Raw genomic sequence first — 16,108 nt, forward strand, 5'->3', positions numbered from 1 at the left:
GAAACATACCTGCTGCTGTTGAGGATACTGCATTCCACTCATGCCCACCTGACCCCTCCCGTGCATTCCCATTGGATAGCGGTGAGGAGAAGGCGATCCATATGGCTGGCCAGGGTAAGACCCGCCCCCGCCCTGTTGTTGCTGGGAGTAAGGGTTGTTGCCTATGCCGTAGAGCTGAGAGCGCTTCATGGCCATGGCGTCCATGGGTGGCACCTAACAGAGAGAAAGAGGATGAGTTGGAACATGGTAGGGCTTGTGTTATAAACAATTAACAGTTGAAGATAGACATTTTAAATTTGCAAGCTATATATTAAACTGGGCATACACTACACAACTTCTAAAATCTTAACTTCGATGTGCTCACATTTCCCGATTTCCTTGTCCCAAATCTTTCATTCCATCCATCCTGAACTCCAGGACGGGGGTGCTCACATTCCCTAGTTAATCTTGCCCTGGTTTCTCAGTTGTCGTAGTAAATAAATGCAGACAAACAGTGATCTGCTTTATTAGTGTGCGGATTATTATGTGCTAAAATATCACAAAAGGAGATGGGGATTTTATTGATTTTACCGTTATTTAACTAGGCAAGTCAGTTAAGAACAAATTCTTATTTTCAATGACGGCCTAGGAACAGTGGGTTAACTGCCTTGTTCAGGGGCAGAACAACAGTTTTACCTTGGGGATTTGATCTTGCAACCTTTGGTTACTAGTACAATGCTCTAACCACTAGACTACCTGCTGCCCCGAGGTGCAGAATAAGGAATCATCTTTTTGGTTTCTGTCATGGTAGGATGCAAATGTAGTATTGGTGGAGTTTGTTTTGCAAGGCCCGGTGCCCCGTATGTATGGGTGGAGATTTTGTTTATGGAATGGTCTAAAATGAGCAAACGCCACCCATCCGGGGCACCGGGCAATGTAAAATGAACTCGCCCATCGAAAAGGCAGCCATGTTCTCTCCACAGTGCCACCAATCGGTCTTCCATCACCTTGGTCCACAAGGTGCGTGTTGTTTTTCTCTTCACCACACACACATATATATATATATAAAAAAAATGGGGGGTCTGTTAGGACTTGCCAAAGAAAAATGATAGCAACATGGTCCAATCCTGGCTATCAATACTCAAATTCCAGTATGAAAGCTGCCCAGTATTGAAGTAGACCTATTCCCCATGTCCTGCAAACTACAAAAGTATTTATTTTTATATATCTCAATGAAATCAGCGCTCTCCATCACTTCAGCAGAGCCCTATCAACTGGCATGAGGATGGCAGACATGGGTCTAGTGGTTGGTAAAGATATCCAGGCTAATGTGCCATCAAGTGCTTTGAGAGTCAGGTTATTCTCGAGAGACTCTGCAGGCTGTGCCCAAAAAAACAAAAAAAAGCGCAATTCAAGCAAATCTTTTTATGTCACTGCCAAGTTCAGGCCAATTGAAGCACCACTTACAGAAACTGTGAGCAAATCGAGAAAGCCTGAGAGGCCACTTTAAACGAGCAGTCTAAGTGTCAGCAGTCATGCCTGGGCACCCTGAGTTAACACACACACGGGTAAGGTAGACAGCCTATTCTGAAAAAAACCCACTAAAAAACTCAGAAGGGATTCTTGTCAATGAAAGCATGTGGAGGATGTTGCACTAACATTGTCTTTTGTAAAATTACTGTACATCTGGCAGCATCCAAATTAAATCTATTATTGTTGGGACTAAGAAACAAAAAGACCAAAGCAACCACCAATCAAATGTCCATTTCCCAGAATCCAGCATGGTAAGCACAAATGGCTAACAGTTGAAAAAGAAAAACGTCTACTAAACATGATCTAAACATAATCCCAAAGACCCAAACCCTACACTTTTTAGACCAAACACGTACGCAACACTTCTAATGAGGTCGAAAGCGAAAGAAACATGTAACCCACTTCCAAGGGTGCTTCCGGTGTATACGGTGAAAAACACTGCTGCTTCTTTATGGGACCAAACTCTTCCAAAACTTTTTTAATTTTTATTTATTTAAACGTTTTCAAAGTGTAAAACAAAGATCAGCCCGTAAATGGAGGCAGCTGAAGGCTGAATCCTGTGAGGGTGAAAGAGTCAATTGACAGACTTGTTGGTGAATGTTTGGCCAGCCTAGCTATAAAATTAGCTGGTTATCTACCTTGAATGGAAATAACAGAAACACTTAACCGCTAAAACATATAGACTCCGGTAGAAATCTACGCAGTGGTGAGAAAAGCATGGAGCCAAATCTCATGGAGATAAGGAGCCTAGCTACAAAGATGGAAAAAAAATTGACAAAATGAAGGTGAGTATTGAAAAAGGACTGAATAGTAAAGTAGACAGCTTACATGCATCTTTGGAGAAAGCCATTCAGCATAATCATACAGCTATCCTGACTCAACTGGAGAATAATAACAAGCAGCTACAAGACCGCATAGCTCTTGAAGTTGGACGTCTGGAGTCCCGTGTCTATCATAGTGGCAGGACTGCCATCTGATGAAAAAGAGGACCTAATCTCCAAAGTGAACCAGTTGATATCGTTTGGCCAAGGCTGCAAAACAGGTGATTGCAGTTGAGAGGATGAGGGAGAGGGGTAAAGGTTTCCGGGGTTGTGAAGGTGGAGTGTCTGTCCGTGGAGGACAAAGTAGCTATGTTATGGGAAAAACAAAAGCTTGCGAGGCCATCCTGAAGTCTTCCTTCGATCGGCCAAGTCCCACACCGATCGCATTCTAGAACTGCTCTTCAAGACGCTCCTGGGGGAAATAACAGGAGGAAAGGACTATTTCGTCATGGGAAGTGGACCGGTCGTGAAACGAGACCAACCAGAGAGACATGTATGGTATGGACACAACAGAAAAACGAATGTGAGTGCCCCTTGGGGCTCTGGGGGAGTGGGAATGTGTGTAAAGTTGAGTGTTTTCATGCTAACCCAGTCCACATGGGTTAGAGATACATCCTCCTTCTATAGTCATTTGTTAAGTCAAGTATACCTATATTCAGAAGCAGATGCTATTACAGTGGGGAGAACAAGTATTCGATACACTGCTGATTTTGCAGGTTTTCCTACTGACAAAGCATGTAGAGGTCTGTAATTTTTTATCATAGGTACACTTCAACTGTGAGAGACGGAATCTAAAATCAAAAAAAAAAGGAAAAAAATCCTGAAAATCCCATTGTATGATTTTTAAGTAATTAATTAGCATTTTAATGCATGACATAAGTATTTGATACATCAGAAAAGCAGAACTTAATATTTGGTACAGAAACCTTTGTTTGCAATTACAGAGCTCATACGTTTCCTGTAGTTCTTGACCAGGTTTGCACAGACTGCAGCAGGGATTTTGGCCCACTCCTCCATACAGACCTTCTCCAGATCCTTCAGGTTTCGGGGCTGTCGCTGGGCAATACGGACTTTCAGCTCCCTCCAAAGATGTTCAATTGGGTTCAGGTCTGGAGACTGGCTAGGTCACTCCAGGACCTTGAGATACTTCTTATGGAGCCACTCCTTAGTTGCCCTGGCAGTGTGTTTCGTTGTCATGCTGGAAGACACAGCCACGACCCATCTTCAATGCTCTTACTTGTTGTCCAAGATCTCACGATACATGGCCCCATCCATCCTCCCCTCAATACGGTGCAGTCGTCCTGTCCCCTTTGCAGAAAAGCATCCCCAAAAATGATGTTTCCACCTCCATGCTTCACGGTTGGGATGGTGTTCTTGGGGTTGTACTTATCCTTCTTCTTCTTCCAAACACAGCGAGTGGAGTTTAGACCAAAAAGCTGTATTTTTGTCTAATCAGACCACCTAATCAGGTCATTGACCAGGTCCTGCCGTGTAGTTCTGGGCTGATCCCTCACCTTCCTCATGATCATTGATGCCCCACGAGATGAGATCTTGCATGGCGCACCAGACCGAGGGTGATTGACCGTCATCTTGAACTTCTTCCATTTTCTAATAATTGCACCAACAGTTGTTGCCTTCTCACCAAGCTGCTTGCCTATTGTCCTGTAGCCCATCCCAGCCTTGTGCAGGTCTACAATTTTATCCCTGATGTCTTTACACAGCTCTCTGGTCTTGGCCATTGTGGAGAGGTTGGAGTCTGTTTGATTGAGTGTGTGGACAGGTGTCTTTTATACAGGTAACGAGTTCAAACAGGTGCAGTTAATACAGGTAATGAGTGGAGAACAGGAGGGCTTCTTAAAGAAAAACTAACAGGTCTGTGAGAGCCGGAATTCTTACTGGTTGGTAGGTGATCAAATACTTATGTCATGCAATAAAATGCAAATTAATTACTTAAAAATCATACAATGTGATTTTCTGGATTTTTGTTTTAGATTCCGTCTCTCAGTTGAAGTGTACCTATGATAAAAAAATGACAGACCTCTACATGCTTTGTAAGTAGGAAAACCTGCAAAATCGGCAGTGTATCAAATACTTGTTTTCCCCACTGTTTGTGGGGATCTTAAATTGGGAAGTTGGATGACTATATAAATTATATTGATGATATTACATGGCCTGTTGCTTTGGATTACTTTGTTAATCATCATGGGGAAACCCTATTAGAATTCCATCGGGACTACCATTTGTATAATTAAAGGAAGGATATGCCCGTTAAGCGATAACTTTACATCCATACAGTATCTGTCAAAGGAAAAGCTGTGATGGACTTCATAGTTGCCGTCCACGACTGTCTAGAAAAACTTGCTTGGCATTTAAGGTGTTCTCCTACACAGGTGGTTGAAGAATGCAGATGTTTTGACTTAAACTGGAGAGAAAAAGTAGACTTCCTGATTACTCTTTTATCCCTGATATTTTCTGGTTGGCCACAAACTTTCTCAGCCAGGTATTACTGTGAATCATTCGGAGCAAACGATACAGGCTTAAATGTAATTAAAGAAAAGCGCCAAATTACTTTCTATTAGAGGTCGACCGATTAAATAAGGACGATTTCAAGTTTTCATAACAGTCGGGAAATCAGTTTTGCCCATTTTTTTTTTTTTTTTTTTTTACACCTTTATTTAATCTTTATTTAACTAGGCAAGTCAGTTAAGAACACATCCTTATTTTCAATGACGGCCTAGGAACGGTGGGTTAACTGCCTCGTTCAGGGGCAGAACGACAGATTTGTACCTTGTCAGCGCAGGGATTCAATCTTGCAACCTTACGTTTAACTAGTCCAATGCTCTAACCACCTGCCTCACGAGGAGCCCGCCTGTTATGCGAATACAGTAAGAAGCCAAGGTAAGTTGCAAGCTAGCATTAAACTTAATCAATCATAATCACTAGTTATAACTACACATGGTTGATGATATTACTAGTTTATCTAGCATGTCCTGCGTTGCATATAACCGATGCAGTGTGCATTCATGAAAAAGAACTTGTCATTGCTCCAACGTGTACCTAACCATAAACACTAATGCCTTTCTTAAAATCAATACACAGAAGTATATATTTTTAAACCTGCATATTTAGCTAAAAGAAATCCAGGTTAGCAGGCCATATTAACCAGGTGAAATTGTGCCACTTCTCTTACGTTCATTGCACACAGAGTCAGGGTATATGCAACAGTTTGGGCCGCCTGGCTCATTGCGAACTAATTTGCCAGAATTTTACGTAATTATGACATAACATTGAAGGTTGTGCAATGTAACAGGAATATTTAGACTGATGGATGCCACCCGTATTTCACTGAAAGAATAAAACGTCTGGTTTTCGAGATGATAGTTTCCGGATTTAACCATATTAATGACCTAAGACTCGCATTTCTGTGTGTTAATATGTTATAATTAAGTCTATGATTTGATAGAGCAGTCTGACTGAGCGATGGTAGGCACCAGCGGGCTCATAAGCATTCATTCAAACAGCAGTTTCATGCGTTTTGCCAGCAGCTCTGCTGTTTGACTTCAAGCCTATCAACTCCCAAGATTAGGCTCGTGTAATGTGATGTGATGTGAAATGGCTAGCTATTAGCGTTTCAAACGTCACTCGCTCTGAGACTTGGAGTAGTTGTTCCCCTTGCTCTGCATGGGTAACGCCGCTGCGAGTGTGGCTGTTGTCGTTGTGTTCCTGGTTCGAGCCCAGGTAGGAGCGAGGAGAGGTACAGAAGCTATACTGTTACACTGGCAATACTAAAGTCAAAGATATATGAAATACACATGGTATAGAGAGAAATAGTCCTATAATTCCTATAATAACTACAACCTAAAACTTCTTTACTGGGAATATTGAAGACTCATGTTAAAAGGAACCACCAGCTTTCATATGTTCTCATGTTCTGAGCAGGGAACTTAAACGTTAGCTTTCTTACATGGCACATATTGCACTTTTACTTTCTTCTCCAACACTTTGTTTTTTGCATTATTTAAACCAAATTGAACATGTTTCATTATTTATTTAAGGCTAAATTGATTTTATTGATGTATTATATTAAGTTAAAATAAGTGTTCATTCAGTATTGTTGTAATTGTCACTATTACAAATAAATGTTTTATTTTTTATCTAAAAATCGGCCGATTAAATCGGTATCAGCTTTTTTTCTCTTTATTATCCTCCAATAAATCGGTATCTGCGTTGGAAAATCTTTTTTAAAAAATTTATAAAATCGGTCGACCTCTACTTTCTATGTTCTAAAATGGCGTGTAGAGCTCTGGTGAAACTCATCGAAACCCTGCAAAGATTCCAAGAAACAACATTTGATTTTGTTGTGTGGTATGAAAAATTGTGATGTTATATACTCTGAAATGCGGGGAAAAAATGAAAATAAAGAATAGACCCAAGTCCAGGAAAGATTACAAGCCTTATTGGAATAACTAAATCAAATCAAATTTTATTTGTCACATACACATGGTTAGCAGATGTTAATGCGAGTGTAGCGAAATGCTTGTGCTTCTAGTTCCGACAATGCAGTAATAACGAACAAGTAATCTAACAATTCCAAAAAAACTACTGTCTTATACACAGTGTAAGGGGATAAAGAATATGTACATGAGAAAATATGAATGAGTGATGGTACAGAGCAGCATAGGCAAGATACAGTAGATGATATTGAGTACAGTATATACATATGAGATGAGTATGTAAACCAAGTGGCATAGTTAAAGTGGCTAGTGATACATGTATTACATAAGGATGCAGTCGATGATATAGAGTACAGTATCTACGTATGCATATGAGATGAATAATGTAGGGTAAGTAACATTATATAAGGTAGCATTGTTTAAAGTGGCTAGTGATATATTTACATTTCCCATCAATTCCCATTATTAAAGTGGCTGGAGTAGAGTCAGTGTCATTGACAGTGTGTTGGCAGTAGCCACTCAATATTAGTGGTGGCTGTTTAACAGTCTGATGGCCTTGAGATAGAAGCTGTTTTTCAGTCTCTCGGTCCCAGCTTTGATGCACCTGTACTGACCTCGCCTTCTGGATGACAGCGGGGTGAACAGGCAGTGGCTCGGGTGGTTGATGTCCTTGATGATCTTTATGGCCTTCCTGTAGCATCGGGTGGTGTAGGTGTCCTGGAGGGCAGGTAGTTTGCCCCCGGTGATGCGTTGTGCAGACCTCACTACCCTCTGAGAGCCTTACGGTTGAGGGTGGTGCAGTTGCCATACCAGGCGGTGATACAGCCCGCCAGGATGCTCTCGATTGTGCATCTGTAGAAGTTTGTGAGTGCTTTTGGTGACAAGCCGAATTTCTTCAGCCTCCTGAGGTTGAAGAGGCGCTGCTGCGCCTTCCTCACGATGCTGTCTGTGTGAGTGGACCAATTCAGTTTGTCTGTGATGTGTATGCCGAGGAACTTAAAACTTGCTACCCTCTCCACTACTGTTCCATCGATGTGGATGGGGGTGTTCCCTCTGCTGTTTCCTGAAGTCCACAATCATCTCCTTAGTTTTGTTGACGTTGAGTGTGAGGTTATTTTCCTGACACCACACTCCGAGGGCCCTCAACTAGTTAAGGGATCTATGGTCAGTAAAATTCTGACCACACCGCTTGCATCGCACGCGTGAGCGTTGCAAAATAAAAGTACACATACATGCTATTCAATCATTGCACTCACACCGCTCGCCTCTTGCATAGTCTGGCGCTAAAATAGAACTTGGTTCTATTTGTGACGTTTGACGGCCTGCAAGTCCCGTCTCTCCCATCTCCTCATTGGTTTTTGAGGAGCATATACCCATGTGGGTGATTGAAAGATCGACTGGAGTGTGGACCTCAGTTTGAGGTGGTAATGCACCTTAAAGTTGGTTGCCAACCGCCATATGAAGGCCAAAGAAGAAGCCTGAAGGAGGAGAGATTACTAGAAACTAACTAACCCTTTTAACTGTGGATTAATTGTCAGAGTAGATGACCTTGTGCATTTCAGGTAAAATAATAACCAAATGTTTAAATCCCAGGACAAATTAGCTAGCAACAGCAAGCTAGCTAGCTAAATTGCCATCAATGTTTAATGCTTTTCGACCTGTCACCAAATTAATATAGTTGGTTCAGAGTGTTTTGATATTTCAACCTGCGTGTCCTGATTGCGTCTGGGGTGGGTGGACAAAAATCAACATGCGGGCGTAGGCGTGCGAGCGGTCTGGTCAGCATGTCATACACAAAGCTGAATACGTATTTTTACAGTGTAAAGACAGAAACACAAGAGAACATTTTAGGAAGGAATTTAAGAAAAACCAGCATGTTTGATTAAAGACTGTGCCTATTCAAACGGAGATATCAGAGAGGGCAGTTATTACACCTTGAAGAGATTTATTTTCTACCTTTATTCAGTTAAGAATTTGTTCTTATTTTCAATGATGGCCTAGGAACAGTGGGTTAACTGCCTTGTTCAGGGGCAGAACGACAGATTTTTTTTTTTTTACCTTGTCGGCTTGGGGATTTGATCTTGCAACCTTTCAGTTACTAGTCCAACGCTCTTACCATTAGACTACCTGCCGCCACAGTTACAGGAAACCTCAACAGTTTGAGCCTAATAAATAAGTTAGGACCAAAACGACATGAGAAAATTCCAATGAAAGTCAGGGAAGAGCAGGGGGGGTTTGAACTCTGATATTACACAGGTACTTAAGGACTGGGAGAAGTGGTTTGCTAGTTTGTTCTTGGGTAACAAAAATGTGGCATATTTTGAGGAAGAATTGTATTAAGACATATGTTCCCTGAGAACTAAAATGCAATGTTAAAACCCGCTGATCAACACAGAGGTGGAAAAAGTACACAATTGTCATACTTGAGTAAAAATAAAGATATCTTAATATAAAATAACTCAAGTAAAAGTCTAAAAGGTATCAGATTTGAAATGCACTTAAGTGGTGGTGGGGAAAAAAAATTAAGTAAAAGTAGAATTCCTTAAATCAATTACATTTAACAAACCAGACAGCACAATTTCCTTTTTTATTACTTTTGAAAGCCAAGGGCACACTCCAACACAATTTACAAAGGAAGCGTTTATGTTTAGTGAGTCCACCAGATCAGAGGCAGTAGGGATGACCAGGGACGTTCTCTTGATAAGTGTGTGAACTGGACCTTTTTCCATGTACTGCTAAGCATTCAAATTGTAATCAGAACTTTTGATTGTCATGTATGGAGTAAAAAGTACATTATCTTCTTTAGGAACGTAGTGAAGTACTAGTAAAGTACAAAAACCCACAAAAATGACTTAAGTAGTACTTCACACCACTGAATACAGTGGATTCGGAAAGTATTCAGACCACTTGACTTTTTCCACATTGTTACGTTACAGCCTTATTCTAAAATGGATTTAAAAATAAAATCATAATCCTCAGCAATCTAGACACAACACACTATAATGACTAAGCAAAAACTTTCACAAAAGCATTAATAGAAATGCCTTTACAAAAGTTCAGACCCTTTGCTATGACATTCAAAACTGAGCACAGGTGTATCCTGTTTCCATTGATCATCTTTGAGAAGTTTCTACATCTTGGAGTCCATCTGTGGTAAATTAGCATTGATTGGACATGATTTGGAAAGGCACACACCTGTCTATGTAAGGTGCCACAGTTGACAGTGCATGACAACCCAAGCCATGAGCTCAAAGGAATTGTCCGTTAAGAGTTCGGAGACAGGATTGTGTCGAGGCACAGATCTGGGAAAGGGTGCAAAAACCATTCTGCAGCATTGAAGGTCCAAGACCACAGTGGCCTCAATCAATCAATGGAAGAAGTTTGGAACCACTAAGACTCTTCCTAGAGCTGAATGCCCAGCCAAACTGAGCTATCGGGGGAGAAGGGCCTTGGTCATGGAGGTGACCAAGAATATGATGGTCACTGTGACAGAGCTCTAGAGTTCCTCTGTGGAGATGGGAGAAACTTCCAGAAGGACAACCATCTCTGCAGCACTCCTGGCCAGATGTAAGCTACTCCTCAGGAAAGGCCCATGACAGCCCGCTTGAATCTTGCCAAAAATATCATCTAAAGAATCTCATACCATGAGAAACAAGATTCTCTGGGCTGATGAAGCCAAGATTGAACTCTATTGCCTGAACACCAAGCATCACATCTGGAGGAAACCTGGCACCATCCCTACAGGGAAGCGTGGTGGTGGCAGCATCATGCTGTGGGGAAGTTTTTCAGCAGCAGAGACTGGGAGGCTAAGATAAGAGACTGGGAGGTCAAGATCGAGGCAAAAGATGAACGGAGCAAAGAACAGAGATATCCTTGATGAAAACCTGCTCCAGAGCTCTCAGGTTTACCTTCCACCAGGACAACGACCCTAAGCACAGAGCAAAGACAATGCGGGAGTGGCTTCGGGACAACTCTGAATGTCCTCGGGTGGCCCAGCCAGAGCCCGGACTTGAACCTGATCGAACATCTCTGGAGAGACCTGAAAGTAGCTGTGCAGCAAAGCTCTCCATCCAACCCGACAGCGCTTGAGAGGATCTGCAGAGAAGAATGGAAGAAACTCCCCAAATACAGGTGTGCCAAGCTTGTAGCATCATACCCATGAAGTCTCAATGCTGAGAAGTAAGTACTAAGTACTGAGTACTGAGGTAAATGTGATATTTCCGTTTTTTAAAATATTTGTAATAAAGTTTCTAAAAATATATATATATATATATTTGAATGTTTTTGCTTTTTATTATGGGGTATTATGTCAATAGATGAGGGGGAAAAAAAATATTGAATACATTTTAGAATAAGGCTGTAACGTAACAAAATGTGGAAAAAGTAATGTCTGAAAACTTTGACGGCACTGTGTGTAACCCATACTTTAAGGAGCTTTTCTGTGGCAGAAGTTAAGGTGATTGACGCTGCAACAAAAAAAATGGGAAAGTTTGACATTGATGAACTGCCTAATTAAGTTTTAAAATCCAAATTTGTTTTGAGTACAGTACACTACCATCCATAAGTCTATAGTTAATTCCATTCTTAAATCTTCAAAACAATGTGACTGAATTAGAGGCATACGTTTATGAAATATAGTCTATAAAATGATATTCATCCATCCTCAACAATAGGCTAATTCCCTTTTGAGAATCAAAACATTCTAGTGGAAGAACAAAATGGTTTTGGTAAATCCAGAGCCTCTATAGATCATATCTTCTCCGTCTGTACAATAATCAGACATAGATTACACAAAGCCTAAGTAATATTTTAGCCTATAGTTTGTTAAAGACAGGGGTTGATGGGAAATTGTATCATGCAGTCCAGTCTCTTTACGAAGTACCAATTGCTTGTGTGCGTGTTAATGAATATCGTACAGATTGGTTTCCCAAAAGGTAAAGTGACTATGCATGGATAATAAACAGTAGCAGCAGCATAAAAATGGGGGCTGGGGTCGGGACTAGAGGTCGACCGAATATGATTTTTCAAAGCCGATACCGATTATTGGAGGATCAAAAAGCCAATACCGATTAATCAGGGGGGAAATGTAATAATGAAACATGTTCAATTTGGTTTAAATAATGCAAAAACAAAGTGTGGGAGATGAAAGTAAAAGTGCAATATGTGCTATGTAAGAAAGCTAACGTTTCAGTTCCTTGCTCAGAACATGAGCATATGAAAGCTGGTGGTTGCTTTTAACATGAGTCTTCAATATTCCCAGGTAAGACGTTTTAGGTTGTAGTTATTATAGGACTATTTCCCTCTATACCATTTGTATTTAATTTACCTTTGACTATTGAATGTTTTTGTAGGCACTTTAGTATAGCTTCCTTCCCTCTCCTCGCTCCTCCCTGGGCTTGAACCAGGAACACAACGACAACAGCCACCCTCGAAGCAGCGTTACCCATGCAGAGCAAGGGAAACAACCACTGCAAGGCTCAGAGCGAGTGATGATTGAAACGCTATTAGCGCGCGCTAACTAGCCGGTCATTTCACTTCGGTTACACCAGCCTAATCTCGGGAGTTGATAGGCTTGAAGTCATAAACAGTGCAATGCTTGATGCACAACGAAGAGCTGCTGGCAAAATGCACGAAAGTGCTGTTTGAATGAATGTTTACGCGCCTACTTCTGCCTACCACCGCTCAGTCAGATACTTAGATACTTGTATGCTTAGTCAGATATGCAACGCAGGACACGCTAGATAATATCTAGTAATATCATCAACCATGTGTAGTTAACTAGTGATTATGATTGTTTTTATAAGAAGTTTAATGCTAGCTAGCAACTTAGCTTGGCTTACTGCATTCGCGTAACAGGCAGCCTCCTTGTGGAGTGCAACGAGAGAGAGGCAGGTCGTTATTAGGTTATAATAGTTAACTGTAAGGCTGCAAGATTGGTTCCTCCGAGCTGACATGGTAAAAAATAAAAATGCTTAACTGCCTCGTTCAGGGGCAGAACGACATATTTTCACCGCCTGCCATGCGGTAGCAGAGAGAACAGTCTATGACTAGGGTGGCTGGAGCCCTTGGCAATTTTTTGGACCTTCCTCTGACACCACCTGGTATAGAGTTCCTGGATGGCAGAAAGCTTGGCCCCAGCAATGTACTGGGCCGTACGCACTACCCTCTGCAGTGTCTTGCGGTCGGAGGCCGAGCAGTTGCCATACCAGCCGGTGATGCAACCAGTCAGAATGCCCTCTGGTGCAGATGCTTCAGAGTTCAAAAGTCACATGAACAATAACTGTTCAGAGGAGACTAAATGAATTTGTATTTATTATGGATCCCCATTAGCTGCTGCCAAAGCAGCAGCTACTCTTCCTGGGGTCCAGCAAAATTAAGGTAGTTTATACAATTTTAAAACATTACAATACATTCACAGATTTCACAACACACTGTGTGCCCTCGGGCCTCTACTCCACCACATATCTACATTACTAAATCCATGTGTATGTATAGTGCATATGTTATTGTATGTGTGTGTGTGTACATGCATGTGTCTGTGCCTATGTTTGGGTTGCTGCACAGTCCCCGCTGTTCCATAAGGTGTTTTTAAATCTGTTTTTTTTTTTTAAATCAAATTTTACCGCTTGTGTCAGTTACTTGATGTGGAATAGAGTTCCATGTAGTACTGTGTGCCAGGCCTTCATGGTCAAATTGCTGCAAAGAAACCACGACTAAAGGACACCAATAAGAAGAGACTTGCTTGAGCCAAGAAACACAAGCAATGGACATTAGACCAGTGGAAATCTGTCCTTTGGTCTGATGGGTCCAGATTTTTGGTTGCAACTGTCGTGTCTTTGTGAGACGCGTAGTAGATGAACAGATGACCCCCGTATGTGTGGTTCCCACCGTGAAGCATGGAGGTGGTGTGATGGTGCTTTACCGATGACACTGTCAGTGACTTATTTAGAATTCAAGGCACACTTAACCAGCATGGCTACCACAGCATTCTGCAGCGATAGGCCATCCCATCTGGTTTGCGCTTAATGGGACTATCATTTGTTTTTCAAAGGACAAACACACCTCCAGAGTAATGTTTTCTTCACCTCAAACAAGCAAAGTCTGTTTTTACATCCATTGAGAATGACAACAGTTCCACAGTGTATTTGAAAAACAACTGTGTGAAAAGGACAAATGTCATGCTCTGATTCAGTGGAAACGTCGTAAAATAGACCTACCCAATTACTTCGTATCCGTTGCGCAAATAGTCTACAGCTGTGTCTGTCCTGAGCTTACTGCTGTGGGAAACTGAGGGCACAGAATATTTTATAGTGTTGCAAGTTTGCTAGCATGAGCTTCAGGCCAGATCCAAGTTAATAGCCACATGACAATGATTGAGATAAAGATGTTATCATAAATTAAACCTTTCCACAAAAATGTGCATATGAAAATCATAACTGGCACGCAGATCGGTAGAAATGGTAAGATAAATTGGCATATCACGTGATAATGGTCGCCGACTCCTCGTGTAGCCTATTACCGATAACTTCAGGAGAGTAACCGCAGAATCTGCAAACGCCAGTAGGAGGATGGTCAGGTTAGGTTTATCTTGATCTCTGGCTCCCTCAAGTAATGTATGTCTTATTTTAAACAATGCGCGTAAAGCATCAGACAAGCTCAATGCATTTATAGTTAATTTTATTAAAATACATAGGGTGTGTCTTCATGGAGAAATACACATTTGAGAAATTTGACCAATCGATTGGTCGAAAGAACAGATGTCTTTCGGTTGAATAAGATCATTCTTTGGTTCGGGACAGCCCTATTTTTAGACAAAGCCTTTTCAAAAAAATTAATAAATAGGGCCACCTCCTCCGATAACCAGCGCAATTCTGACAAAACTATGATAAATATGCCAGCAGTGTAAAAAGTGTTTTGAACACCAAATGTCAGGTTTGTCTGACTCCAAAAAGGCATGGGACGAACCCTCTCTAACCCACAATGAAGTGGCCAACGCACTGACGTCCAGGCTTGTCATGAATAGAACCATCCTGCACATTATAGGCATTAAATATCTGCATTTAGCAGAGAATCTTGCTATAGGCCTATATCCACAAACAGCATCTTTGTTGTAAATATACCCAATTGATTTGTCAAAATATACCATAACTAGATCGTTTGATAGCATGGTCAAAGACCAAAGCGAGCATCAAAGCTATTTTGGTGTCTCTCCTCCGTATTTCTTCTGAAGCTCCAAAGTTTGTGTGCTCAAAGCCCGAATGAGAGCGAGCTGCTAGAAAAACAGGGCACGTCCTCTTTAATAAGCCTAATTTAAGATTCAATTACAATACCTCTGAAGATCATTAACTTCCAAATTAGACATTTACTGTAGGCTTGTCAGTGACAGAATCTCAATCTGATGGAGACAGCGGGTATGAGCTGGTAAATACACAAAGTGTCGTCTATCTGAAACCTATTTTCTACACTGGTGTGAGGTAGAAATTTATTATTCAAATTTTTTTCCACATTACAATAAGACAACGATGCTTTGAAACAGATTTTTAGAGCAGGTTGTCACAGGGCAGGCCTGGCCAGTGCACACAGCGGAGGTAAATAGCTGGCTGATGGTGGGATCAGGCACATGGCTAATCTGCATGTGTGAAGGTCAGGGCTCAACCACTATGGGAGGTGAGACCACATAATGGGCTCCCTGCCAAAAAGCAGGATCACATCACTAGATAAATGAAGCAAGCAGCCAGTGTTAGAGATTTCATTACACAATGTAAACAGAACACAATCCTGAATCCTACCCCACACCATTACTGAAGGGATTAAGAAATTAGGCAAGAACACAGTAGACATCTCTATTTACATCAGCAGTGGAAATACACACATTTGATAGATGGTAAGAACCAATCAGATGCAATATTATGTAAACTAGGCAGTAGCTGTCAAATGTCACTCCAATTCTCAAAACTTCCAAAATGCCCTCGGAAGTGCAAGCTGTATACTAGCCAAATATTGGACTACAGGAGCCTAACGTTACTCCTTAGTCCAAGGACCTTACATGTTCTGTTTAAAGTGAGAATTGGCGCTGGAAGCCAAAACAGCGAAATACTCTTAAGTTAAAATGGGAATCGAATTGCAGTATTGTTCTAGAAACATAAATCCCTCTACTTTCACAATAATTTCATAAATGCAAAATACACATACTATACACTGTTTTAACAGAGTTGCAGCCGACAGTATTGTCCACTGACAACACGTTTGTAGTGTATGTCTGCCATTTACACACAGGTGTTCGGGGACTCAGAGACAGCCAATTAGCACATTACGTTTCCT

General features: G+C 41.3%; 1 protein-coding gene across 10 annotated transcripts in view; it reads right to left on the reverse strand.

The window, feature by feature from the left end:
- The window catches only part of LOC112217314 (AT-rich interactive domain-containing protein 1B-like), a 109,856-nt gene that overhangs the window by 90,854 nt on the left and 2,894 nt on the right, over window positions 1-16,108 (reverse strand). For all 10 annotated transcript variants that reach the window (XM_042300633.1, XM_042300626.1, XM_042300632.1 and 7 more), the window contains one exon: window positions 10-213. In XM_042300633.1, the coding sequence (XP_042156567.1) occupies window positions 10-213 (204 nt within the window). The remainder of the gene's footprint in view (window positions 1-9; window positions 214-16,108) is intronic.

This window comes from Oncorhynchus tshawytscha, linkage group LG18, assembly GCF_018296145.1.
Source record: "Oncorhynchus tshawytscha isolate Ot180627B linkage group LG18, Otsh_v2.0, whole genome shotgun sequence".
NCBI lineage: Eukaryota > Metazoa > Chordata > Actinopteri > Salmoniformes > Salmonidae > Oncorhynchus > Oncorhynchus tshawytscha.